General features: G+C 42.1%; 1 protein-coding gene across 1 annotated transcript in view; it reads left to right on the top strand.

The window, feature by feature from the left end:
* Window positions 1–5,953: 5,953 nt before the first annotated feature.
* The window catches only part of spon1a (spondin 1a), a gene marked incomplete at both ends in the record, with an annotated part of 131,614 nt that continues 111,190 nt past the window's right edge, over window positions 5,954–26,377 (top strand). Inside the window, 3 exons of the mRNA XM_080730071.1 lie at window positions 5,954–6,185; window positions 7,525–7,631; window positions 15,585–15,718. Of these exons, the coding sequence (XP_080586197.1) occupies window positions 5,954–6,185; window positions 7,525–7,631; window positions 15,585–15,718 (473 nt within the window). The remainder of the gene's footprint in view (window positions 6,186–7,524; window positions 7,632–15,584; window positions 15,719–26,377) is intronic.

Raw genomic sequence — 26,377 nt, 5'->3', positions numbered from 1 at the left:
AAGTGGTTCAGCAACAGCATGCAACCTAAACATTATTAAGACTTAAAGGGGGGGGGGGGGGGGGGTTCAGGGAATTAAGCTATTTGTTTACATACATGTAGAATAGTCATCTCTGAACCCCTGTAAAAAAAATGGAACTTGATATTACAGCATTGTGGTACCCATGCTTATGTGAGCTGGCCATGTTTTTTCAATTACTTTTTTCATTTATTTGGAATCATTATTTTGGAAAAAGAAAAAAAAAAAGAAGAAAAAAGTAATTGAAAAACCATGGCCAGCTCATGTATTTGGAGGGTAGTATGAGTCACCGGAAAAGAAGACGGGTGTTTCGATGAATCTATCATGGTTAAAATGGAGTTTGAAATTACAATGAGTTTTTATAGGAAGGGGGCGCGTCTGATAAAATGAATATCACATATCTAAATACTGAATCAAGTTTTTTCTAAAGTGAAACATTCCCTTTCTGTGCCAATGACGTCTCATGACGGTTTTTTTGCAAAGGCGTTCAGTGCCAATGACGTCTTTGACGTCTTTTGAGTTTTTTGTATAAAAAAAAAATCTTTTTTTTTTTTTTTTTTTTTTAAGATGTCAAAATGACCTGGGATCAGAGAGATGCTTTCCTGAATCACAACAACTGTGTCTGTTTCTGTGGGGAAAAAAATTATAAAAAAAAAAAACATTTTTTTTGATTGCGCAATAAAGAAAAACATACAAAACCGTGGCACAGCTACCTTGGAGCCATTTTGGCATTTGGCACAGAATGAGTTAAGATTGAGTCTGCCTTTCCGGAAATGTGTTATCACCATGATAGCATCAGTGATGATTCTTTTTAAAGCAAAGACAGAACATGAATTCTACTGGTCCAAATAACATAAAGTCAAGGGCTAAAATACTGTGTAGCCTATGTGTCGCAAGTCACCATTTCTCCTCTGCTTTCTTCCTCTTTGTCTCTTCTAACTGTCTGGTGCTCCCCTCTAAATGAGGTGGAAATGTGGCAGCTCTCCTCAGGTCCTCCACTAGCGCTTGGTAAATATGGCCTTAATGACTTGGCAGCGGGGGGCTCGGCTGTTTAATGAGCGAGCTCTCCTGATCCGTCGTGATCAAATGAGAGTCTAATTTGATTTTCTCTCTTGACCTCTATTCCTCCCAGAAAACAACAAAGCCTTGGGATTTTTCAAAGGCTTCTGAAAGAGTAGAGACATTCAGAAATGGAGAGAGACATGGCTGGATAAGGGATTACCTATGTTGGCCTGCTGTTAAAGTTTGCACTGATGGAAGTAAATCTTGTACATTTTAAATGCATACTAGGCCTACTGAGTATCAGCAGCCAGCAGGTCATGATGATCACACACAAACACTTGCACAGAGACCCACAATGCACATAGATACAGTATGCATTGGACATAAAAAAAGACAACACATAAGACTCGTCTCATACACTGCATTGTAGTCTAACTTCACACAGGGCCGGCTGCAACTCGCTCCTATTAGAGAGCTTCCTTAAAGGAGTAGTTCACCCCAAAATGACTTTTTTTCTATTGATTACTCACCCCATGGAGACTTGAATTCATGTTTTTTTTTTGGTTTTTGTCACATTCCTAAGTCAATAAAGCCCCCATCATTCTCTCGAGACAAGAGTCATGATGGCTACGCCACTGTCAAAGGAGGAGGTACAGACCGAGTGGGCGTTCCCCTTTCTTTGACGATGGCTTGCCAGATTGAGCCCCCATTGATTCCGGTAGGGGACCCAAAGACACTTTGGGTCCCCTACCGGAATCAATGGGAGTACATTTATCATAATCAAATTATTGGCAACAACAAAAATATCCATGAATTCAAGACTCCATCGGGCGAGTAGTTGATAGAAAAAAAGTCATTTTGGGGGTGAACTACTCCTTTAACGTTGCCTGCTGCGTGCCAGACTGGTGAGTTGATGATCAGGGTTTGATCCCAGCTCAGATCGCTACATTTGGTGTCGGAAGTGGAGCACCTCTCCTCTCGCTCTCGCCTCTGGCTCAGGGTGTGGCCATGCACGAGGACGTGCTACGATTCAAACCGGGGGGGAAGCATAGCGACCCCACAGAAGTGGCCCAGCTGTAACTTGCTCCTCAGAATTATCCCAGCTATCGCTGCCTGTAACTGTATATATTTCACTGTATGTAACTATTTAAATGTATGTGGTTTGGTCTGGAATGAATCCCATGACTAAAGTCCATTGATGGCCTTGCAAAAAGAAAAAGGGAGTGGGATTAAAAATCTGTATTTACGTACATGTTTTTTTTTTTCTTCAGAGCTCCAGATTAAAGTAAGCCCTGTCATTAGCTGATCTCCTTGATGCAGCCGAGGAGACCACTTCATAAGCAGCCAAGGGACGGTGGCGTCACCATGGAGGAAAACACACAGCGAGTGTCTAGACCGCCTGCAACAACCTTGCGTGCTGCTGATACCACCACATCCAGAGACCACATGCTCAGATGATGTCATTGGAGAGAGGGTACATGGTATCCTGACTTTAAACACAGCAACTACTTTTTCTACTCTGACACTTACGAGGAAACTCATTTTACATCCTCATTCCCTTTCAAATTGGCTTCTGTACATAAACACTACAGTATATCTCACATATCTCACTTGAAACATGACATCATCATCATTTGTCTAAACTGTCAGCCCTCGGCTTACATTTACCTTTAATGTTGCCTGTATGAGAATGTTACACAAGCTTGGTCAGTGTAATTCAGCATCCTTTTTACAACAGCCATAGAGCCTATAGTACAAATCCATATGTGGTCTAGAGATAAATCTAAGAGTTCCAATTGCCTGGATGAAATTCATGTTTTATAATTATAAGCACAAACACTTTTTCGTCTGGAAATAATTCAACAATGTGAATGGTGTGGGTGGTGCTGGATGAAGATTGTTCAAATTGACATGATTTCTTTTGCATCAAAGGCCTTATAAAAAGTGTTGCTATTAACACTGAACAACAACATTATTAACATCAATTCTGCACACAGTCTAATATAGAGGAAAGGAGGTTGGCAAATATCAACATGCAGTATTTAGATTTGTTGAATGTTTCTGGAAAAAGCCCTAAGCTGTTGGACTAACTGTGATACGGCTGTGTATCATAAAGTACATTTCTCTATTAAAGGAACTAACATTTTAATATCTGGAAATGCCACACAGGACACAAATGTTATTATTATAAAATGGGTAAGTAATATATTTCTTAGCATGTATTTGAGAAGAGAAGAGTGTTTAACTCTTATCTTTATTTCTAATTAACAACTACAGTCAGGAAGCTTGTTGCGACCGCCAGGCCACAGTAACTATCCACCGGCTGTCAGTCAGTCAGTCAGTCACGTCACGTCACGTCACGTCACATTTTCCCCTACTCATATCTCCGCCACCGTTGACCCTATCCATGCCTAACTTTGCACACACACTCCTTGGAAAACCACAACCACCCTTCATTTCTCACATGGCCCACTTCTAGCGCCACCATGAGGCTGATGTCTACAGTCCTGTCATCAACATGGATTTGTCCCATTTAGCGCCACCATCAGGCCGATTTTTTTTAAACACATAGGCTATTTGGACACTTCTCCTACAGATTTTGCCCTAAAATCACGCAAAGCGGTACATGTGACCTGACGGTCGCTTATCTCTCGATTAGGGAGTCTTACTGGTACAAAATATTTTCACGCACTTTATATGTAAACTTGCGAAGTTGCCTTTGGGTTTAAGGTCTGGACTATTGCTCAACTATGTTATGCTGTGAGGAGGCAGGAGGTAGGTAGCCTGAGGAATGGAGGTTTAGAGAAGGCTTATATTCCAACAGAGCTGTTAGAATGCTTTCATGACACCTGCTGGTGTAGCATTCTGCTGTGTAGGCTCTGTTCCTTTCCTCCCCTGCCATCCATCCATCAACCCAGCGGTAGATGTACTATGTACAGAACTTTGCTGGTTCCTCATTCGTCAAGCTCCTGCAGAACTTGTAACGTTCTCACTCCATGCCTGCTTATCCTTCATGTACTGAAATAAACTGTGGAGGAGTTGTTATACGGCATCTTGGGGGTGAAAATAAATACAAAATACAACGGAGACTACCTCCTGGGAGAGATAAAGTAGGAAAATATGAAATTACTTGAATGCTTCTGCATGTGCATGTATTTTATTGGCACTTTGCTTCCTTAAGTCTTACTGGAGAAGTCTTTGTGAAAATACCTGAGTGGTGACAGAGTGAGTAGAAGATGACAGGAAAGGAAGAGAAAGAGAAGAAATTATAGATTTTTATTTAAATACACTTTCAGGATTACATTTCATAATTAAATTCACTCTCCAGGTTTGGCTGTGCATATCGCAGCTCCATGGAGATTATGAATGCTGTTTGACAGTGGTAAAGCAATATTTTAGGATTTTTAATCATTTCCACTATCCCATAAATGTTCAGTGGGACTCAAAAGCTCCAATCACCTCAGAATAGCCTATATTTGGGCAGCAACACATTTTCGGTATCTTGAAAATGCATAGCAAAATGAGGCTTGTTTGATAACTCAGCCCATTGTTTTGAATTACAATATCCATATATTTTCCATATTAGTAGTCTATATTGCAGGAGCCTTTCTCAGCAAGAAAGCATTTAGCACTTACGTAAAACAATAGTGTATTGAATTCAAAGTAATAGCTGTGACAGGTGTCACCATGTCACTAATCGACTTTGTCATTTAAAAGTAAAATTACTAGCAGCCTAAACTAACGATATGATTACTATAATAGTTTATCATCATCATCATCATCATCATCATCATCATCATCATTTTCATCACAAGTTACAGATAACATAGGATTAAAATCCCTAAACTAGTAGGAAAACGATATAGACCTACATATTCAATTAGGCCTAAACAAGTCAAGATAAAACACAGTAGCTAACAGTGACCTTACATTTACACACACACACACACACACACACACACACACACACACACACACACACACACACACACACACACACACACACACACACACACACACACACACACACACACACACACACACACACACACACACAGAGAGAGAGAGAGACAGACAGACACACAGAGAGAGAGAGAAAGAGTCACAGTGAGGACTGAGAGAGAGCACCCAGAGAGAGAGAGAGAGAGAGAGAGAGAGAGAGAGAGAGAGAGAGAGAGAGTCACATTGAAGAGGACTAAGAGAGAGAGAGAGAGAGAGAGAGAGAGAGAGAGAGAGAGAGAGAGACTCACTGTAGTGTGTGCTGTAGAGAGAGAGTCACATTGAAGAGGACTAAGAGAGAGAGAGAGAGAGAGAGAGAGAGAGAGAGAGACTCACTTTAGTGTGTGCTGTAGTGTGCTGCTAGTGTGGGGGGCGACAGCCGTTTAGCATGCATTATTAATTACTATCTGTGCATCTGTGTCTGTGCGGTCTACTAAACGGGCACAGCTGCGTGTTCGCGGCTGAATAAACACACACTACACGAACAGGACCCAGTGAAGGGTTCCGTGGTCCAAGAATGCCAAACGCGTTGCTCCAGCGCAGCAGTCATTGGTAGGAATGTCTGGCTTTTTGTCCTGTCTGTTGGTTCAGGGCATTCAGCTCGCAGGCTTGTAACCGGTGCCTTGGAGACAGCCGCGCACGGCGCTCATTCCTCGCTTGGCGATTTCCCCCCGGTGTTGCAGGCTATCGTGCTCAGTCAAATCAACACTCCTTCGCAGTGTGCGTTTCTCCGAGAGCGAGGACGCACGCAGAACATCATAATTCCTCCGTCGCTTCCATTCCCATCAGAATGGATCTACCCTCTTAGCAGAGGCACAGAGCGCAGGTCCTTTACACCAGTTGGCAAGTTTGGTTCATGTGTGAAGTTTTAGTTTCCCTCTCCTCACATCAACTAAAGTAGCCTCTGTCTATCCGCCACTGAGCAGTGCGCACGATGACAGGATCGTTGCTCTATTTACGAGTTGTGCTATTATTGCACTGTTTTATCTCCACCGCGATGTGCAACACATTCGCTACTTTCACGGAGGAGCCCGACACCGCCGGGAAGGACGGTTATTGCAGCAGGATACTGCGGGCTCAGGGCACTCGGAAGGAGGGCTACGTGGAGTTTCGTCTCCGAGTCGAAGGGGACCCGGAGAGCTACCAGCCGGGCAGCACTTACAGAGGTTGGTACCCATGATCTGCTTCTTTGCATTTTACGCACAAGTGCATTTTATGACACGACCGAAGAAGCGCACGTACATGTATTGAGTAAACGATGAAGCCTCGGTTACTTTTCAGTTCTAGATAGATAGATACCTTTATTATCCCAAGGGGGAAATTAGTCCTATAAGTCATGCAGTGATTCTAAAACTTTTTCATGTCAAGGACACCTACATTGACACTTATTAGCCCGCGGACGGTGATTCTCAATCATTTTAATTTCAAGGACCCCCAGTTTGACATGCATATTAAGCTACGGACCCCGATTTAATGGCATTTCTATCTCTGATACCCCAATTTATTTTGTAAAATCAATGTTAACGGGTCCATTTGGTTCCATTTGTACACATAGTCATGTATTCAGGGCTACATACCACCGTTACATATCCATTTGGTTCCTAACTATCGTTCAGCTGGGGACCCCCTGGAACTCCCTCAAGCTCCCCGGACCCCAGTTTGAGAACCAATTAAGTAAATGATGAAGCCTTAATAGTTACTTTACTTCTATTGTAGTCCTGTAAATTGCATTAATTTGTGGATAGAGGCTACTTTAGTTGATGTGAGGAGAGAGAAAACTAGCCCCCGATACACGTAGCAATTTCTTTTAGGAAGTCCTTTTTACTTTTTTTCCCCTTTAGCCAAGGTATGGCAACTGCCATACTTAGTCATACACAATTGACCCCTCTGGTCGTTGCTCGTTGATATATTGATGAAACAATTGCTATGTGTAGACCTATCACACATTTGCGCTGCATGGGTAACGGGGGGCAACGCTATGACCTATATGTTGCCTTATTTGCCTATTAGACATTTGTTGTAGTTTCAGAATATTGAAGATGGGGAAATATCTTTTAACAAACACTACAGATAAAACAATATAGGCTATAGGTCTACAAAGCCTAGATCAAATGTGAGAATGCTAACAACGTTGGCAATGTCTATTGTGAGCTGTTCCTTTGGATTGCATTTCCTCGATTACATATTGATTCCCAAATACGTCTGCAATTTCAGTCCTTTCCTAATCTGTGAGCCTGCCTATGTCTGTAAATTACACTTTGGCTTTTCCAGTTCCACTTCCAGCTTTAATTCCCATACACAGTACTGTAGGCTAAAATGAGAAAGTTCAACAGCTCATAGGCCAACTACAGTGTATGTCATAACAAGAACTAAATACTACTTCTAATAGTGATTAGAGGTGTGGCTAACGGAATCCACGTTGTCTGTGTGTGTCTTTGTGAATCTGTTCAGCTTTAAATGCTCCTCTCCTGACTGATGCTCTGACTCTTGTTTATGCCTCTCCAGTGACTCTGTTTGCATCCAGCCCCTCCTATTTCAGAGGGTTCACCCTTATTGCCCTGAAGGAAGGCGGGATAGGTGACAAGGACGAGGACTATGCTGGAAATTTCCAGGTAAGGGTATAAAATGTGACAGGAAATAATTTGCATAGTGTGCTTTATCATGTCGTAAATAATTAACAACAGTTGCCTCCACCATCAATCACTCCGGCTGTTTAAGACAACTTTAGTATTGAATCCAGATTTTAATATGGATAGTATGTTTAATTCATTTCAAACTGGCATATGCATGGTGTGGCGGCAACTTGAGCTACAGCAATGGCTTGTAAGTTGTTACATGGAAGAGTCATAGCCATGATAGGGCTGTCACGATATGACATTTTACTTGACGATTAATTGTCACTCAAATAATTGGCGATTAACGATTTAATTGTGTTTTTGTCGTTGATAATTACATTTCTGTTTGGCTTTTAGGCTTTGAAGTTGTACATGGTAGATATGACACATAACCTAAATATACAAAGAAATTACTGACATATTTGACAACTTACTACTTAAAAAATAACTTTGATAGTGGAAATAGCCGATCTACAAGCTTACAACGCGTCGCGATGTGACGCGTTGTGAGCTTGTAGATCTGCTATTTCCACTATTTCGGACATTTTTCAACATTCACGATTATGACAAAATATTTGCGATTATGTCAAATAATTGCGATTAGACGATTATGTAATAATTGTGACAGCCTTAGTCATAGCCACGTAGTCATGTCATGGCCAGGTGTACACACCCCCTGTCTCCCACAGCAACCCAACCCACCACAGCCAACCACATCAAGCCGACACAGTTTGACACACCGTACCTGGTTCAACACTTAACAGTATATCAACACCATTATGTTATGAAAGATTGTGTGTCATAATAAATAATAAATAGATTTGAGAACAAAGGGGTTCTACAGCACGCCTCAGCCTACACGGCTAGTCTGGTGCATCACAGGAGCAGGGACAGATGTATGCAGTAGAGAGAGAGACACTGGAGCAGCTCAGACGATTTTGGCCTTTTTATTATTCAGGTGCCAGTACAACAGGATTGACTAACGTTTCGATGCTAGTGCATCTTCGTCAGAGTCTTTGCATGGCCATAACATCTAAGATAATTTTTTTGTTGTTTCAGCGCAATGTCGAAGAAAGTGTGACTATTCTCACCCCTCCTCCTCTAATAGTCTTATTTACGAGACGCCCCAAGGTAGCTGTTATGTGTTTGCTTGACCGAGTTAGAGACACCGGTTATGAGAGGAACATACATATTCCTTGTGGTCCGTGTGTTGCCAGTCGGAGAGAGCAATGGTGCGTGAAATTTGCAATTGTCTGCATGCACAATGCAAACATGCATTTATGAAGGAAGCATCGTTGGCCAGATTTAATGGCTGATTCCCCATTTACACAGCTTGATTCACCTCGTCTATGCAGCAAGGAGATTAATAAAGATTGTAAGAGTGAGAAAATATGAAAGAGAGTGAGTAAAGATGGGGCCATTCTTACTCATATGTTATAATGGCCAAATGGTAAACCGTACTTCTAATCATAAAACGTTGGGAGTAGAGATAGATTTCAGATAACCTTAGGGGTTTGACATAATTACCGGTGTTAGATTTCATGGTCACGTGCTGCCGCTGTCCCACTGAGTAGAAAAGTAATTTATTGTAGACAGGTAGAGAATTGCTTATGATTCTGCAGGTTAGGTTATGCTCAGAAGAAGTAGAGCCCAATTAAACTAACTGTGGTTGAGGTTTGGGTTGTGTATTGTAAATTCAAACATTTAGAGATATCTTCAATAATTGCTCAATAGATAAAACATTTATGATTCAATATATATATATATATATATATATATATATATATATATATATATATATATATATAAATGCAAAAAGTGTGACTTTTACCCGATTTTATCTATAAAATAATAATAATTGAAAGAAAATAATTATGATAATACAAAAGGGCTAATTCAACACATTTGGATTCAGGGAGTAGTTCAAGATCAACAAGGAGGAGGTTATTGTGAATCAATGGTTGATCAACAGTTGATATTTATTGTTCAGGCTCCTCTCCGTCCTTGTGTGTCCTGCCGTCCATCTGTGCTAATCTGTGCTTGTGCACTCCCATTTTATAATTGGCCTCATGGTGGCGCTATAACAGCCCACTGTGCGTTTTGGCCCTTAACTCTTGAACTGCAGGTTGTGCAAATAAAATCCCCCCCCCCCCCCTGGATTCCTTGGCTTAGATTATGACACAATTCCCCATATAGACACCTGCCATTTGTGACACGCTTTCTTCAAAACACACTTTCTCAGAGGAGCGCTCTTTATTAGTTTATTTATTTATTCATGTTCTTTAATATCTTCAACGTTTTCAAGCCAAGGACCCCTTAGTTGAGACAGAGATGAAGCAGGGACCCCCACAACCTTTTCATATATTCCATATACCGGTAGTTTAATCGTTTGACAGCACGATTATTAGTGTATTTTGGATTCATGTCAATTTGTGTTTTGTGATATTTAACCACTTGAACCATCAATAATAAACTTGACCTTTCACTCTGTACTTACCTTTTTAGCCTAGCGCTGCGAGGCATTGTGAGCTTGTAGATCTGCTATTTTTGGCTAAAGTTCTCAGAATATGGACACTAGGGTTCAAATGGTTAATATAAAAAAGGAGAAAAAAAAACTTTCTATCACTCAAAGATTTGGAGGGCCCCCTGTAGTAACTCTGAGGACCCCCTAGGGGTCCCGGACCCCCTGTTGAAGACCCCTGCTTTAATACATATGATATCTAATTACTGGTCCTGTACTTCCTACTTCTAGGCACAGAATGCCATCATTGTCAGTAATTGCGACAGAAGGTCGCATTTACTATGGAAACCTGCAGCTCCTGTGCATGCTTGTGTCAGTCACACTGTTCTGACATCACAATGTCACACTCATGACTTGACCAGCTCAACAGAAGGATATAGCTGACCTGTTCTGACATCACAATGATGACTCAACCAGCTCAGCGTTCTCAACGGAACGTCAATATTAATCCATACAGGGGAATACCCATATCTGGGAATGCCCATATACAGTATGGACATATTGTGTCAATCTCATGTGGTCTATGATGTCAGACATCTATGATGTCAGACTTCAGTCATCTCCATATTTGGAAAATGTACTATGAAAACCTGCTGCACACTGCCAAACAGCGCCGTGTGAACATGGAGCAGCGTCCCCAGCCACCCACGCCCATGCCTGCACGCGCCCATGTGCCTGAGGAGACAGCCGGCGAGCGGTACTGCTGTCTGCTGTCACCTAGGCGAATGCTTGCACGCACCCGTGTGCACGCGCCGCGCCCATGTGCGTGACCGTCGCTTCTCGCCCTTAAGGCATCTTACTGGCATATTATTTATATCGCCACAGTTTCAATGTGAACTGAAGCATAGTCAAAGGTAGTATACCAAGTTTAAAGTCCTAAAATACTTATCACAATATATATTTTTGCAGCACTATATATCCTAAATGTAGTCTCTTACTGCCTAGAGTGCATTCTGGACCGTCACTTTGTTCACATAGCTAAATCTCCAATTCCAGCCCTGCCCAACGCCGTAAGGTGCTGCAGTCATCCATGATGTTTTCTCAGACGTTTCTCTCCAGACCTTATTAAGAAGAAGCTGTTATGTTGGGTTTTAAGGGCAAGCTTAGAAGTAGCCATGAAAGCTGCAATTCTGTTCGTCCTAATCTCATGAACCTGCTGGGTTCAATCCCTTTCCACATAAAATCCTGCCTTTTACGGCACCTGTGGTGCAATACAAGGAGGGGTTAGCACACTGGGCCATTGATCATAGTTACTGCTGTGCTACGGTGCTTTGAGCAAGCCTGACTTGAGCCTTGAGTATGGGAGGACGTCGTGTAAAACGTTTTGTAACATTTGATTTATTCTTTTCCTCTGCGTATCACATCTCATTACACTCTTATTACAGCCCCATTCTTTTATGTTGTATAATTGATTTCACGGTGTTGTTCTTTAGTGCCGGCCTTGTGCACACCAGGCGTATCGCAGAGCGTGGCGTGGTGTGACAAGGCAGGCTACACATCATGGCAGGGCTAGGGAGACAGGGTAATACTGCGTCACATTCTTAAGACTCAGGGTGAACGCTGGGGAATTTATCGATATTATATCGATATCATGATCGTCTGGGACTTTGGATATCGTGATATGGCGTGAGTGTTCATCTGGTTATAATCACTAAAGCGATGCGTACACCGTGTTTGAAGTCGGTTGGACGGATGGTTCTCGAGATACTGTACAGTATGTGAACAACAGATGGACATACAGAGAGACATAGGTACAAATACAAAGATGTATTGCATTTAAATGTTTAAATTAAATAAATATAATCACGATAAGATATCATTAATATCAAGGCATTTGGTCAAAAATAAATTTATTTCGTTTTTGATTTTGTCCATACCGCCCAGCGTTACACAGTAACATCATGCACACCGTGGAACTTAGATCTGTTGTGGAGCACACACACAGTATAAGATAAAGAGTTGGTGTTACTGGAGAATAAGACTTGCATTTCGATCAAATAACAAGGTTCCATTAGATTTTGGCCTCGTTATTTAAGAGACTGCATAGTCCCTTTAAAAGCCCTAGAGGATCCCGTCTCATTATCTGGGCTCCCCTTCTAGCAGTTTATTAAAAATAAAACAACGTCCAAAGAGATATCTCACCTGCCCAGTGCCCACCACAATCTTGTATCTTATACAATCACACGTACGCATGCACAGTTGCACACTGCATGCGCACGCACGCACACACACACACACGCACGCACGCACGCACGCACGCACGCACGCACGCACAAATCCCTTCCTCCACTCTGAAAGAGCTTTGGGTGGGCTGTTTTCCAGACAGAGAAAGGGGAGAGAGAATAGAAGGAAAGAAGCAGCAACACAAACGTCAGGCTTTATTTAACATACAGCTCATTGGAAATCTGCTAGTGTGCCCCATCTCACCCATCTGTGGACAGCTCCTGACTTGATGAAAAGCACTTTTTATTGAGCTCTGCGGGGAGGTCAGCTGCCACGGTGTGTGTTTGCGCGCGCGCTGTGTGCTTGCGTGCGTGTGTGTTTTCACTGGCTTCTGACCACACATCACCTCTCAGCAGGGTGCAATGACAGAACTAGAAAAGAGATTGCAAGGCCATGAAAAGACCAGTGGAGGTGTGCGTGCGTGAAATGAGGAGTCATTTGTGCTAGATGGAGAGCTCTGACAATTATCGCATGTCCGATTCGGACACATCGTTGTGCCCGCTTTCCCCAATGTCCCCATGTCATGTCGGCCAGACTGACGTCAAATGTTATTGTCGAAGTCTGACCAGATGCTGCAGCCAAGCAGATGCACGCGCTATTGCACAATTTGTCTTAACTCCGTAAAATCCTCAATGTTACGGGTCTATTTTGTTACATTTGTACTTTCTTGGAATTACAAATGGACAAATTAACACAGAGGCTTTTACTGTGCAGACACACAAAACCACATTGTATTTTCCTGGTGGCTCTCTCTAACTCATATTCCTCTCTCACGCAAAGTCAGTCTGACTCACTCGCTTGCTTGCTTAGCTTGCTCACTCTCTCTCTTTGGCATGAACTCAAACCTAAGGCACACAAGGAACAAATGGGTCATAGTTCAGTTTGCCGGAAAATGGTTGCTGCTTTTCACATATGGTGTTAAATGCATTCCCATGGGATGTCACTGTCTAACATATGTTGTAGTCCAGTCGGGGCGGTCCAGGGATGCCTTTCAGAAACCATGGGAACATGTGTTTGTGTGTGTGTGTGTGTGTGTGTGTGTGTGTGTGTGTGTGTGTGTGTGTGTGTGTGTGTGTGTGTGTGTGTGTGTGTGTGTGTGTGTGTGTGTGTGTACATGGGGGGGCTACACACATTCACAGCCAAGGCCTGACTTGTGCTCTCTCTCTCTGTCTCTATCTCTCTGTGTTTCTCTCTCTCTCTCTGTCTCTATCTCTCTCTGTCTACCCCTCCTACTTGCTCTCTCTTTCTTCCCCTCATTCTCGCCCTTTCACTCTCCCTTCTGCCCCTACCTCTCTCTCTCTTTCTCTCTCTTTCTCTCTCTCTCTCTCTCTCTCTCTCTCTCTCTCTTTCTCTCTCTCTCTCTCAAATTAAAGTGCCTCCTTTCCTCTACATTTGTGGTGTTAATTCAATTTCTCTATCTTCATCTCCATCTCTCATTTTCTGTCACTCTGCCTCTTTCACCCTCTCCCTCGCACGCACGCACACACGCACGCACACAGAGACATGCAGTCCAGTTCCAGAGTCAACTCATACACATAATACAGGACATTCTCTGCTGACAGCTTTATGGAGTGAGAGAGTGCTTGTTCTTTATCGCTGATGCTGACTGATGTCACTTCCTGGTCGAACCCAGGACTGATGTCACGTTCTCTGACAGAGTTCAGGTGTTGCAAAGCTCTGTGCTGACCAGTGCTACGCCACACCTGACCAGACATTGCAAGTGTAGTCAGGCTATGGTCGGTTTAACCTTATCATTCAATTCAAATATGATATCAGGTCGATAAAACACATTAGATGTTTATTATAGAGTTGCACCTGACTGGAAGGGGCAGTGTATCGTTGCTGTCGGGTTGTGAGCTTGTAGATCAAAAATTGCCAAAATAGCCTACAAGCGTTGTGAGCTTGTAGATAAAAAAAGGCAAAAATAATCAACCACCAGCTCACAAGGTGTCTGCTATTTTTGCTATTTAAAAAAAAAAGAAAGAAAAAAAAGTACTTAATAACTACGCGGGTTCTTTTAAGTTTTTGACATCCAAGGTTTCCGCCCCACAGGGATGATATACTGTGGAGCAGGGGTCTTCAACGTTTTAAGGCCGGGGACCCCCAAACTGATGGGGAGATGGAGCAGGGACCCCCTACCACCTCGTAGGGTGGGGGGGTCGGGGCTAGGACATATTTTTTATTTTAAACATATACAAGTTACAGCGAGCAGGGACCAGGGTGGGCCGTACCACTACCATTTCTAAACATATACTACTTATTAACCATTGAGAACCAATGTCAATAATATCAACAATCTGTCAATTGCATAGTAATCATGTATTCAAGCTATTCAAAATGGATAGAATCATAATTTATTTTTTAACATAAATGTGAAAAATGAACATTTTTTGAAATCTTTTTTTTTTTTTTTTTTTTTAAGCAATAATTTCGCGGACCCCTTGCAGTACCTCAGTGCATCTTTAATTAGGCTGGGTCGATCACCTTGTTGTTTGAGGTTCAAATGCCCAGCCCTGCTGCATTGTGCCGCATTGGACGGTCACTAGCGGCTTGTGGTCGGTTTCTCAAACACAATGGGAGTGACAGCTTTTCACAGGCAGGAGAGTTTGATAATTCCCCCCCCCCCCCCCTACAACAACCCAACCCCCATCACTTTCCTCTCCAACATACATGTTGATGCTTCTGGATGAAAGCTCTCTTTGATAATCTTGGATGAAAAAAAAAGATAATACACCACTGGGGCATTTCAGAGGATGTTTATGTTTTGTAATCATAAAACAGGCTTTGAAGAAATCTCAGGGGCCATATAAGTTGCTCAGCACAAAACGCATAACATAACATGAAACCATAATGCAGGCAAAAATCCATATACAGTAAAATAAATAGTTTTCCCCCTTCCCAATCAACAGGGTTATGTGTTTAGTCCCATTTAAGGACTAAACACGTTTTGGGATGCTGGTAGCCACAAATATGAATTAAAACCCACAAAGAAACACGAAGATGTCATACTGTACCTCTAGAGTCGAATATTGAATACCATTGTTCATAAAAATGTGTCTAAGTACATCTTGTATGCTCACAAGCTCATAATCATGCCTAATATGTTTGTGTGTGTGTGTGTGTGTGTGTGTGTGTGTGTGTGTGTGTGTGTGTGTGTGTGTGTGTGTGTGTGTGTGTGTGTGTGTGTGTGTGTGTGTGTGATACAGATAATTGATGAGGATGACACTCAGTATATGACCAATTGCCCGCCTGCTGTGACAGAGAGCACTCCTCGCAGACGCACCAGGATCCAAGTGTTCTGGACTGCTCCCCCTAGTGGCTCCGGCTGTGTCGTCCTCAAGTATGTATTTAGGCCTAGAATTATTGAACGCTTTAACCAGTGAAAAATAGCAGATATACAAGCTCACAGCGCGGCACCGAGTGCCACGCTGCGAGCTTGTAGATCTGCTATTTTTGAAAAAGTCGTGAAAATGTGTGCAAATCTTTGAATATTATGTATTTTCAAAGCGAACGTTTTGTATCTCAAATTTTGCTTCTGGGGGGTCCCTGGAACGAAATATTTTGAGATGGGGTCCGTGGCCAAATAAATATCATTTTGGGGGTCCTTCACGTGAAAAGGTTTGAGAACCATTGACATAGTAGACTCTCAAGAACAGACTAACTGAGCTCCAGTTAAGTGAAAAGGACCTTTTCTTTGACGATAGCCTGATTGCTGACATAGAAACATAGGTTTTTTCAAAAAACCTTAGAAGGATTCAAAAGACACTTATAGAATCGGGTCAAAATTCAAATTTTCACGATTTTTCAAAAATAGCAGATCTACAAGCTCGCAGCGCGGCACTCGGTGCCGCGCTGTGAGCTTGCATATCTGCTATTTTTTAACAGTTAAAGCATAAAATAATAATACACTAGAATGTGTACCCGTTCTAAATGGGTTAAAATGAAGACATGAAATATGCACGCACGGCATGCACGTGTCTGGTGCCTGACCCTGAGGCTGCTGGGGCGCTCTCATATTTTCTAGAGCAGAAAGGAATCCTCGGGTAGACATATCATCATAAGGAAATTAATAGAAACAAGTGATTTAGCATCAAGATGAGGTTTTCACAAATAATATTTTTTGGGTCAGATTATATTGTAAAGACCTTTCCGTTTTCAAGCAAACCTACACATTCCCATATTCAAATATATTCAAATATAAACAACGCAATGAACATACGTACTTTGTGATTCTTCTGGGGAAATCTAGATTCAATTAACTCTCCCCACGCTTTGAACGATAACGCTCGCCCCATTTTTTACAGAACCTCGATGCCAATACGGCGCTCGTTCGGTTCGTTCGTCTGATGACTGTAAGCTGATGAGGGGTCGCGCGGCCGTTTACTGTAAACACATTTTCCGCTGTGATGGTGTAAAAAATCCATTATGCGTTAGATCAACGGAGAACAATTCACTTCCTTGTTGATTTCCTCTGGCCCGGAGGCTCTGTAGCCAGTGACTGCTCTGAATGTACGGCAACACATAGCAGGACAATTCACATTCATTCTCGCATGAGGCCGCCCTCTGCTGCCTGGCAGACCAAAGTGCACTATTGCACAACCAAAAAAAATAAAAATAAATAAATAAATGTCTGTCTGTCTATCTACTATAACGTCGCAAAGGTAAGCCGCTTTTTGATGGCGCCAGACCCAATAAATAAATAAATAATCTGGCAGTAGGAGAGTTAAGATTGAGTCCGCACACAGCATCATGTTCCAAAGGTTAGAGCTAAGTGGCTATTCCTCAGACAGCTAAAACGTCACGTGAAACGCCCCAAAGTCTTTGCATTGGTTCTGCGACGCGATGTTGTAAATTCCCAAATCGTTTCCACCCATTTTGAGCTCATTCAATGAATTTAGATGTCACAAGACACAATCTGCAAACGTTTATTTTTTATTCACTAATGCCAATTAAAATGACAAACAACTATATTATGAAATATGTATAAACAAAAATCAAGAGCTGAAACTTTGCAAAACTACATCAAAGCAGCAACAAAACCCATTTGCACCAGAGAGGTCACAAGGATATATATACAGTATATATATACATAATATAAAATATTTAGAACATAGCCGATATACAAGTTCACAATGTGTTGCGAAGTAACTAGTAACTAAAGTTTTCATATAATTGTAGTGGAGTAAAATTACAATATTTATGAGGTAAAGAGGGAGAGAGGGTGCCAGTATGTGGGTGTGTGCACGCACGCGCGTGTGTGTGTGTGTGTGTGTGTGTGTGTGTGTGTGTGAAGAGTGAGAGACAAAGCTAGGAAGAAAGAACGACGCACAATGAAAACTAATTTGCATTTAAACAGTAAATACATAATCTTTGTTGCGACCGTCAGGTCGCACTTACTATCAAAACCTCCACCGGCTGTCTGTCTGTCCGTCTGTCCGTCCGTCACACGTCACACTTTTGCCCTGCTCATAACTCCGCAACCGTTGCCCCGATCCATGCCAAATTTGGCACACAGACTCCTTGCCTGCCAAACCACAACCTCCACCCATCAATTCTCACATGGCCCTCTTCTAGCGCCACCATGAGGCCCATTCTTGCAAAACACATTTTTGGACACTGCTCCTATACAATTTTTGCCCTAAAACCACGCAAATCGGTACACAGTATGTCTACACTCATCTCATCAACATGGATATGTCCCATTTAGCGCCACCTTCAGGACGATTTTTTAAAACACATTTTTGGACAGTACTCCTACAGATTTCCCCCTAAAATCATACAAATTGCTACACAGTGTGTCTACACTCATGTCATCAACGGTCGCTTATCTCCCGATTAGGGAGTCTTACTGGTATAGTGGTACAGTATACAGTATATTGCAATAATAAAGTGTGGTTTTTACAGAATTCCAAGGTACTCCTGGATTTGTCTCACGACACACCAGTGTACCTCGGCACACAATTTGAGAACCACTGTCTCCAATGAATTGCTTATTATTTAGTCGCAAGCTCTTGTTAATACTTTTCATTGGTTAAACTAGAACAGTGCCCGTTATGCAATACCCGTTGTCAGAGTACCCGTTGTAACCCTCTGTCTCTTTATGCCCATATCTGTCTGTCCTTGTCCCTTTTATGCCCATTTATGGAGATCCCTGATGTTATCAGTATATGGCTATGCCCATGTATGGGCATATCGGGGGGGATCAGGCGGTTGTGGAAAGCCTTTTGTGGAGATTTACGGTCTCTACCCGCTAGCAACAACATACTGTATATCAAATCCACATGTGTTGTTCTTGATCTGTTTTATTACTTAACCACCCCCAGCCTGTTTATATTCGAAGAATTCCATATATATATGTATATATTATCCATGTTTCATACAGACATGGCTTCACAAACTATTCATTATCTTTTTGCTCTCCATAGCTGAGTGACAGTAATCAACCACCATTGCTCTCGGGCAGAAACCTTTTTTCTCTGTAGTTACTGTATTCTTTTTATGTTTTATTCATAAATGACTGCCCTATTTTATACGTAGCTGTATGACAGTGTCACACACATGTGGAGACAATAGCAATAGACAATCTACATTCTACAAGCTCATCAAAACCCATAACCCATAATAGGGACGCAAGGTTGAGAGTGGTTACATTAAAGGGCCACTTCACTTCTGGGACAACCCTATCTTATTTTATTGTTGTTTGGGACACGATCAACACAATCCTGAGTTATTTTTTGTGTTCAATCCGTGTTTTCAGATATTTCAGTATTTCAGCATGACTAGTGATGCATTTTGCATCATCAGCGATGCGTTTTGCATCATATGATTGTCTGTGTGTATTATAAATATTTAATTATTAACCTGTGTTAGAGGCTAAAAAACTACATTGGATACTTTGGAACACAGGTTATTTTTTCCATTTCCTGAAAAGCTACAGTTTTTGAATGTTCAAGGTTCCCACCCGACAGCGATGCTGTGATGTTGTGTCCTCTGGGCATGTTACAGCACCAGTGTTTACAGATTTTGTGAGAGAAACAAGCAGACAGGTTTATGAAAAGAAGCCCAAAAGATTCAGCACTTTAACCCTGTAAGTACTGGGAGCTGATGGTAGGTGTTGCGCTCCAACTCAGCAGAGGTCCTGCGCAGGGGGTCCGGGACCCCTAGGGGGTCCTCAGAGTCACTACAGGGGGTCCTCCAAATCTTTGTGTGATAGAAACTTTTTTCCCTCCTTTTATGTTTCAACCATCTGAACCCCAGCGTCCATATTCGGAGAACATTAGCCAAAAATAGCAGATCTACAAGCTCACAACGCCTCGCAGAGCTTGTAGATCGGCTATCTTCGGCAAGGAGTTTTGGTGTAGAGGGGAAAAAGAGCTGACTAAGTACAGAGTGAAAGGTCAAGTTTTTAAAAGTATTAGTATTATATTAAAAGGTGTCCACAGTGCTGATCGCGGGATAACTTGCGAAATATACTGTATATCAGTGATGTTGCTAGCTTTTTAATGTAATGGGTCCTGGGACCCACGGATGGTCATTCAAATGGGTCCCAGAAAAGAATTATGGGTCCTGATAAAATGTTTTTGAGTGTAGATCGGCTATTTACAAAATGTTTGCCTCTTTTTTATATTTTTACAATTTGGCTAATATTTGAACAGTTTTTTGTAATATAGTGCGTTGATGCAGTAATGGTCTTTTTTATTTTCTTTCTTGTGGTAGGGCCATTCAAAAAAATAAAAAATCCAACCAACGAATTCGATTCTTGCAGAGGGTTGCCCGCTGATCAATTTTAAAACACGAAAGACTATCCAGTAAGTGATGCCCTTATTGGGCCCCTCATTGATTACTCGTATGGTATCGCGATGCCTCAATTGCCTTAAAGCTAAAGCTCCAAACAGCCTAGAACAAACTGATTAGGGTCGTGCTTGGTCTTTCTCCTCGGGCCCACCTTACCGATTATCACAACAAAAGTGTGGGGTGGCTCAAAATAGCTGACAGAGTACAGCATCTTGCAATGGGCCTGGTGTACAAGATACACTACACCTCAAAGATACCCATGTACCTGACAAACTACTTCCTAAAGGTCAAGGATGTCCACAATCACAACACCAGAGGCAGCTCCACTAATCATGTTCAACCTAGATTTAACACTAATACCACCAACATGTGGAACGCCCTTCTGTAAGCCTTAAAGGAGAGCAAATCCCTAGCCTCCTTCAAAATTGGTCTGAAAAGTCACCTTCAGGCGGCTGCTACCTGAGACTTGTAAATAGACTAAGCCCCCATGTTTCCAGCCCCCCCTTTTCTCCCCATTTTTCTGCTTTTGTAATTGATGTTATCCTATGAAAAGTACTGTGTTCTATCCGTCTGTCTTTCAATGTTACTGTATATGAGATACATACAGTAAAGTGGTTCCTGTGTAAATAAGCCGTAAAGATGACTAGGATCTCCTTTTAGTTTAGTTAGATTTGTGCTTTAATGAAACTGTACTTTTTCCTATATTGCAAACTTATAATAAATTCTTCAATAAATCAATCAAAATAATAAACGACCAGACTAACGTAATGGTGTTGAAATACTGTAGCGCTAAATTCGTGACGAAAAGTGTCTGCTGCATTCCTTCCCCCCGGCCAATGAAACAGAATTCTTCAGCTGCAGAGTTTGGGCCTGTGCTCTAATACATTGGTTCTCAAATGTTTTCATGTCAAGGACCCCAACATTTAAATGCTTTTAGCTGAAGACCCCCTGGATCCCCCCCAAGGATCGTACTTAGAAAACCGCTGCTCTAACAAACATCCAAATGTTGGACAGGAAAATTGCATAACACTGATAGGAATAGTGTTTGTACCCTCAAAATATCTTTCACAAATACCCGCTCTCGCACACGCACGCACGCACGCGCGCACACACACACACACACACACACACACACACACACACACACACACACACACACACACACACACACACACGGTTGCATGCACCCACATGCAAGCAAGCCCCAAACTGCAAGAAATGTGAAATGATTGATAATATTGTGTTTCCTTAGAGAGGACAATTTCATTACTGCTAGAGGCAGGGTAATGTTTGTTTTTAATTCCATTTCCCCTCCCAGAGGAGCTCTGTCTCGGCCCGTCTGACTGCCTGCATGTAAGATATCGTGGTTATCTGACAAACCAACATCTGGCCACAAAGTTAGAACCTACGTGCACACTTGTGTGTGTGTGTGTGTCTTACTCTTTTGAAACTCCTCTGAGTCACAAGTTGTCCGGGGAAGCCTCCTCCTCCCTCATGGTTTGCAACATTATAATTGAGGAGCAGTCGCTGTCTTCGTTTTGGTTGGAAAGACTGAGTTTGGTGGTTTGGTTTTGGCTGATGCTGGCCACTGATCATGGGGTCAGGCTGGATGCACTCTGAGGCTCTGATCTGTGACCACAATGAACCCAGGGCACTCAGGTTAAGCACTTCAGCCCTATGTTATACTTACTTTGTGCAACAGTGTAGCATGGAAATATTGAATAGTGAAAATTGCAAAACTTGCTAATGTACAGTTACAGTACAAGTTCATAACACATCATGTATGCGTGTAGATCACCTATTTTGCACATTTCTTATAGGGACGCCATGCAGGTTGAATGTGTTTAAAGAGTTGTTTGCTTGAGTTGAACGTTTTTCCATAATATGCTGTCTTAATCTTCATGCTCCTTAATTCTATTGTTGTATTGTTGGCGAGCTGGCAGTTGTAGAAACTGAGTCACCAGAGGAGCGTTAAAGTTCAAGTGTTTGCCATAAATGCTGTTTACTTTAAATGTTTGAAGGTTCAATTTTGTTCTGTTGATTTTGAGCTGTCATTGGTGTCTGACAATCATAAAAATCCAGAGAGTGTTATGGCAAAAGACCGTAGTTGTAGATCAGTTGTGCTTTGGAGACCTACAGTGTACAAGAAAAGAAACAAACAGGATTTCCATGGGTAAGCTTCGAAAAGTAACCAAATAAAAAACAGGATTCTTGGGGGAGTAGCTCTTGGATCTGGATGTGAGTGACCAGAGTCTATCAGATCTGTATATGCTTCAAAATGGTATGCACCATTGAACTCTCCATATCTATCCATATCTGAAAGTCAGGCTTCTTCCATTTGCAGCAGGGAAGCAATTTATTTGTCATCTCCCTCCGGCGTGTGATATGCTAGTACAATGTGGTTCTGATGGGCTGTCTGAGAGAGACAGTGTATCACTGATCAGATGAATGTCACAAACCCATGCGGCTGTCAGAAACCATTTATCTTTGTGGACACATTGGCAGGTCAGATTAGAGATTCTGGAGGGGGTGGGGACATTAAGCAGCTCTGGTGTAATTGAACGGGAAATAATTAGCTTTTGTTTGTTTCCTGGTGTTTTAGCCAGCGTATCCATCCAGATGGAAGAAAATGTGTCGTATCCCCCCCCCATGCTTTTACATCTGACTGTGCAGAATTAGACCCTAGACGTATGAAGACACAAAATCTCACCCCTTCGAATTTCTCGTACATCTTCTCTCTCTCGCTCTCTCGCTCTCTCTCTCTCTCTCTCTCTCTCTCTCTCTCTCTCTCTCTTACTCTCTCTCTCGCACGCACGCACGCACGCACGCACGCACGCACGCACACACACGGGGTGCATTCACACCGGACCAGTTTTCTGATGCGATTGGGATCGACTGTGTGTGGGGCCGGCAAAGTGAGTTGCGCCTTAATAGATCTCATTGATAGAATTTAAATTGGATGTTAAATAAGCATTACTCTGCTGGATTGTCTAGCCAGCCCAGCCCAGGAAAGTGGGCCAAACGGTGTGAGCATTGCTCATTCAGAAAGATATGTGAAATTGGGGCTGAGATTGAATTAAAGTGTGGACAATTAGAGAGGTGCTCGATAGCCCTCGTACCTCTCTCTCAGGGGTGTCGCACCAAAGTTAATAGGGCATTTTGACTGGGAACGCATTATTACGCATTATTTTGTGCTTCAACTATTGAAAAATAGCAGATATACAAGCTCACAGCGTGGCACCGAGTGGCCATGCTGCGAGCTTGTAGATCTGCTATTTTTGAAAAATCTTGAAAATTTGTGCAAGTATTTGTATTGAATATTTCAAATCCTTTAAGGTTTTCTGAAAAACCTATGTTTCTATGTCAGTGGTGCTCAAACCTTTTCATGTGAAGGACCCCCAAAATGATATGTATTTGGCCACGGACCCCCACCTCAAAATATTTAGTTCCAGGGGCCCCCCAGAAGCAAAATTGTAGTTGTAATGTTCGCTTAAAAAAATACATATATTCAAAGATTTGTACACATTTTCACGACTTTTCAAAAATAGCAGATCTATAAGCTCGCAGCGCGGCACCAAGTGCCGCGCTGTGAGCTTGTATATCTGTTATTTTCCAATAGCTAAAGTATAAAATAATTAAGGCCCCTCCACCTTGGGCCCTAGTAACTCAGTCCCACAGTAGGGATCCTGTGTACTGTTTTGCCTGATTTTTGGATAAAATCTGAAAAAGTAATATAAAACAATGTGTTTTACATAAGTCGGCCTCCTGGTGGCGCTATAAAAGGCTGCACATACAAAGTTTTACACTGATCAGTAGAGTTATAGGTAACAACACAAATCAGCCTGTTATAGCGCCATCATGAGACTCATTTGAAAAAAATTAAGTGGCATTTCTTCTTCTGCCTAATGGGAATGTGCATGCTCAATTTCACCAAAATTGCTCACTGTGTTTGTGATTTGAGGCATTTTGTTCAAAACGGACCAATCGAACGGACACACACAGACATGGACGGACGGACAAACATACTCTCGCCATGCCTTTCGGCTGGCGGAGACAATGACCATATAGGGAGATATATCAAAGCAGATGCATGGATAACCCTCCCATTCCCGCTAGTGAATCCACTCTTTGTCAAAACCCGCCCCATTTCGCTCTTGTTACTAGGTGGGACGAAAAAGCCAGGGCAGATTGTTTTTATAATGGTGGATGGGGGGGGGGGGATAGTTTTCATAGCCTCATTATTGCTATTTAAAGTACCAAAAGAAAAACATCTACGTCATATTAATAAAAAGGGAACACAAAAGTACAATAGTTATATTGCAAAACAGGGGTTTTCCCCCGAAAATACATGTTTTAATTAGTTTAATCCCAGTGGGACAGAAAAACCAGGGCATATTGTTTTTATATTGGAAATGAATGGGGAAAAAATATTTTTCATAGCCTCATTATTGCTATTTAAAGTACCAAAAGAAAAACATCTACGTGATTGATATTGATAAAAATGGAACAAAAAAGTACAGTAGTTACATTGCAAAACAGGGGTTTTCCCCCGAAAATACATGTTTTAATTAGTTTAATCCTCTGAAACAGGCAGACGACCGAGAGAGAGAGAGAAAGCGCAGTGCATCTTGGGTAGGAAGTTGTGGAATTATAAGCTGGCTGTCAACATAACATGTATAACAATTGTAATTCTGCCCATTTAAAATATATGTACCAATCGAATATCTTAGTTACATCATTGTCGTTCATGTGAACTAGTTTGTTGAAGCTTATTCATTATAATTATCGAAATCGCTATGACCGCGCTGCGCCGTACTGCGCCCCGGCCGTGCTCCGCATCACGGCACCGCGGTGAAAGACTGAAGCGACTTTCTCCCACTGCATAACTCCACCCCCGGTAGCGAAAAGTGAATGTTTTTTCTGGTTGGCCAGTCAGGGAGTCTCAGGGACCAATCAGAAGGCTGACAAACGGTGAATTGAACCTTGCATTGTATCGTTCTACACTGATCAGTAGAGTTATAGGTAACAACACAAATCAGCCTGTTATAGCGCCATCATGAGGCTCATTTGAAAAAAATTAAGTGGCATTTCTTCTTCTGCCTAATGGGAATGTGCATGCTCAATTTCACCAAAATTACTCACTGTGTTTGTGATTTGAGGCATTTTGTTCAAAACGGACCAATCGAACGGACACACACAGACATGGACGGACGGACAAACATACTCTCGCCATGCCTTTCGGCTGGCGGAGACAATGACCATATAGGGAGATATATCAAAGCAGATGCATGGATAACCCTCCCATTCCCGCTAGTGAATCCACTCTTTGTCAAAACCCGCCCCATTTCGCTATTGTTACAAGGTGGGACGAAAAAGCCAGGGCAGATTGTTTTTATAATGGTGGATGGGGGGGGGGGGGGGGGGGGGGATAGTTTTCATAGCCTCATTATTGCTATTTAAAGTACCAAAAGAAAAACATCTACGTCATATTAATAAAAAGGGAACACAAAAGTACAATAGTTACATTGCAAAACAGGGGTTTTCCCCCGAAAATACATGTTTTAATTAGTTTAATCCCAGTGGGACAGAAAAACCAGGGCATATTGTTTTTATATTGGAAATGAATGGGGAAAAAATATTTTTCATAGCCTCATTATTGCTATTTAAAGTACCAAAAGAAAAACATCTACGTGATTGATATTAATAAAAAGGGAACAAAAAAGTACAGTAGTTACATTGCAAAACAGGGGTTTTCCCCCGAAAATACATGTTTTAATTAGTTTAATCCTCTGAAACAGGCAGACGACCGAGAGAGAGAGAGAAAGCGCAGTGCATCTTGGGTAGGAAGTTGTGGAATTATAAGCTGGCTGTCAACATAACATGTATAACAATTGTAATTCTGCCCATTTAAAATATATGTACCAATCGAATATCTTAGTTACATCATTGTCGTTCATGTGAACTAGTTTGTTGAAGCTTATCGTGATGTGACTATTAATTGAAGCCGAGGCCGAATTGGGCCGAATCGCATGGATGAGCCCTGACAGCACATGGTTGGTGCTACAGACTCAAAATTTCGCACGCAGATAGCTCAGACCTTTGCCTACGTTCTTAGCTAGGCCTCGACCCGACCCGATATGCGGTTTTCCGGAACCAACGCTAAAGGTTTGGAATCTCCATATGCGGAGTCCTGACTACTAATTGA

This window comes from Nannobrachium achirus (genome assembly GCF_963921795.1).
Source record: "Nannobrachium achirus genome assembly, chromosome: 7".
In the NCBI taxonomy this organism is placed as follows: Eukaryota; Metazoa; Chordata; class Actinopteri; order Myctophiformes; family Myctophidae; genus Nannobrachium; species Nannobrachium achirus.
The sequence above is the reverse complement of the archived record's forward strand: the minus strand, read 5'-3'. Positions and strand labels throughout refer to the sequence as shown.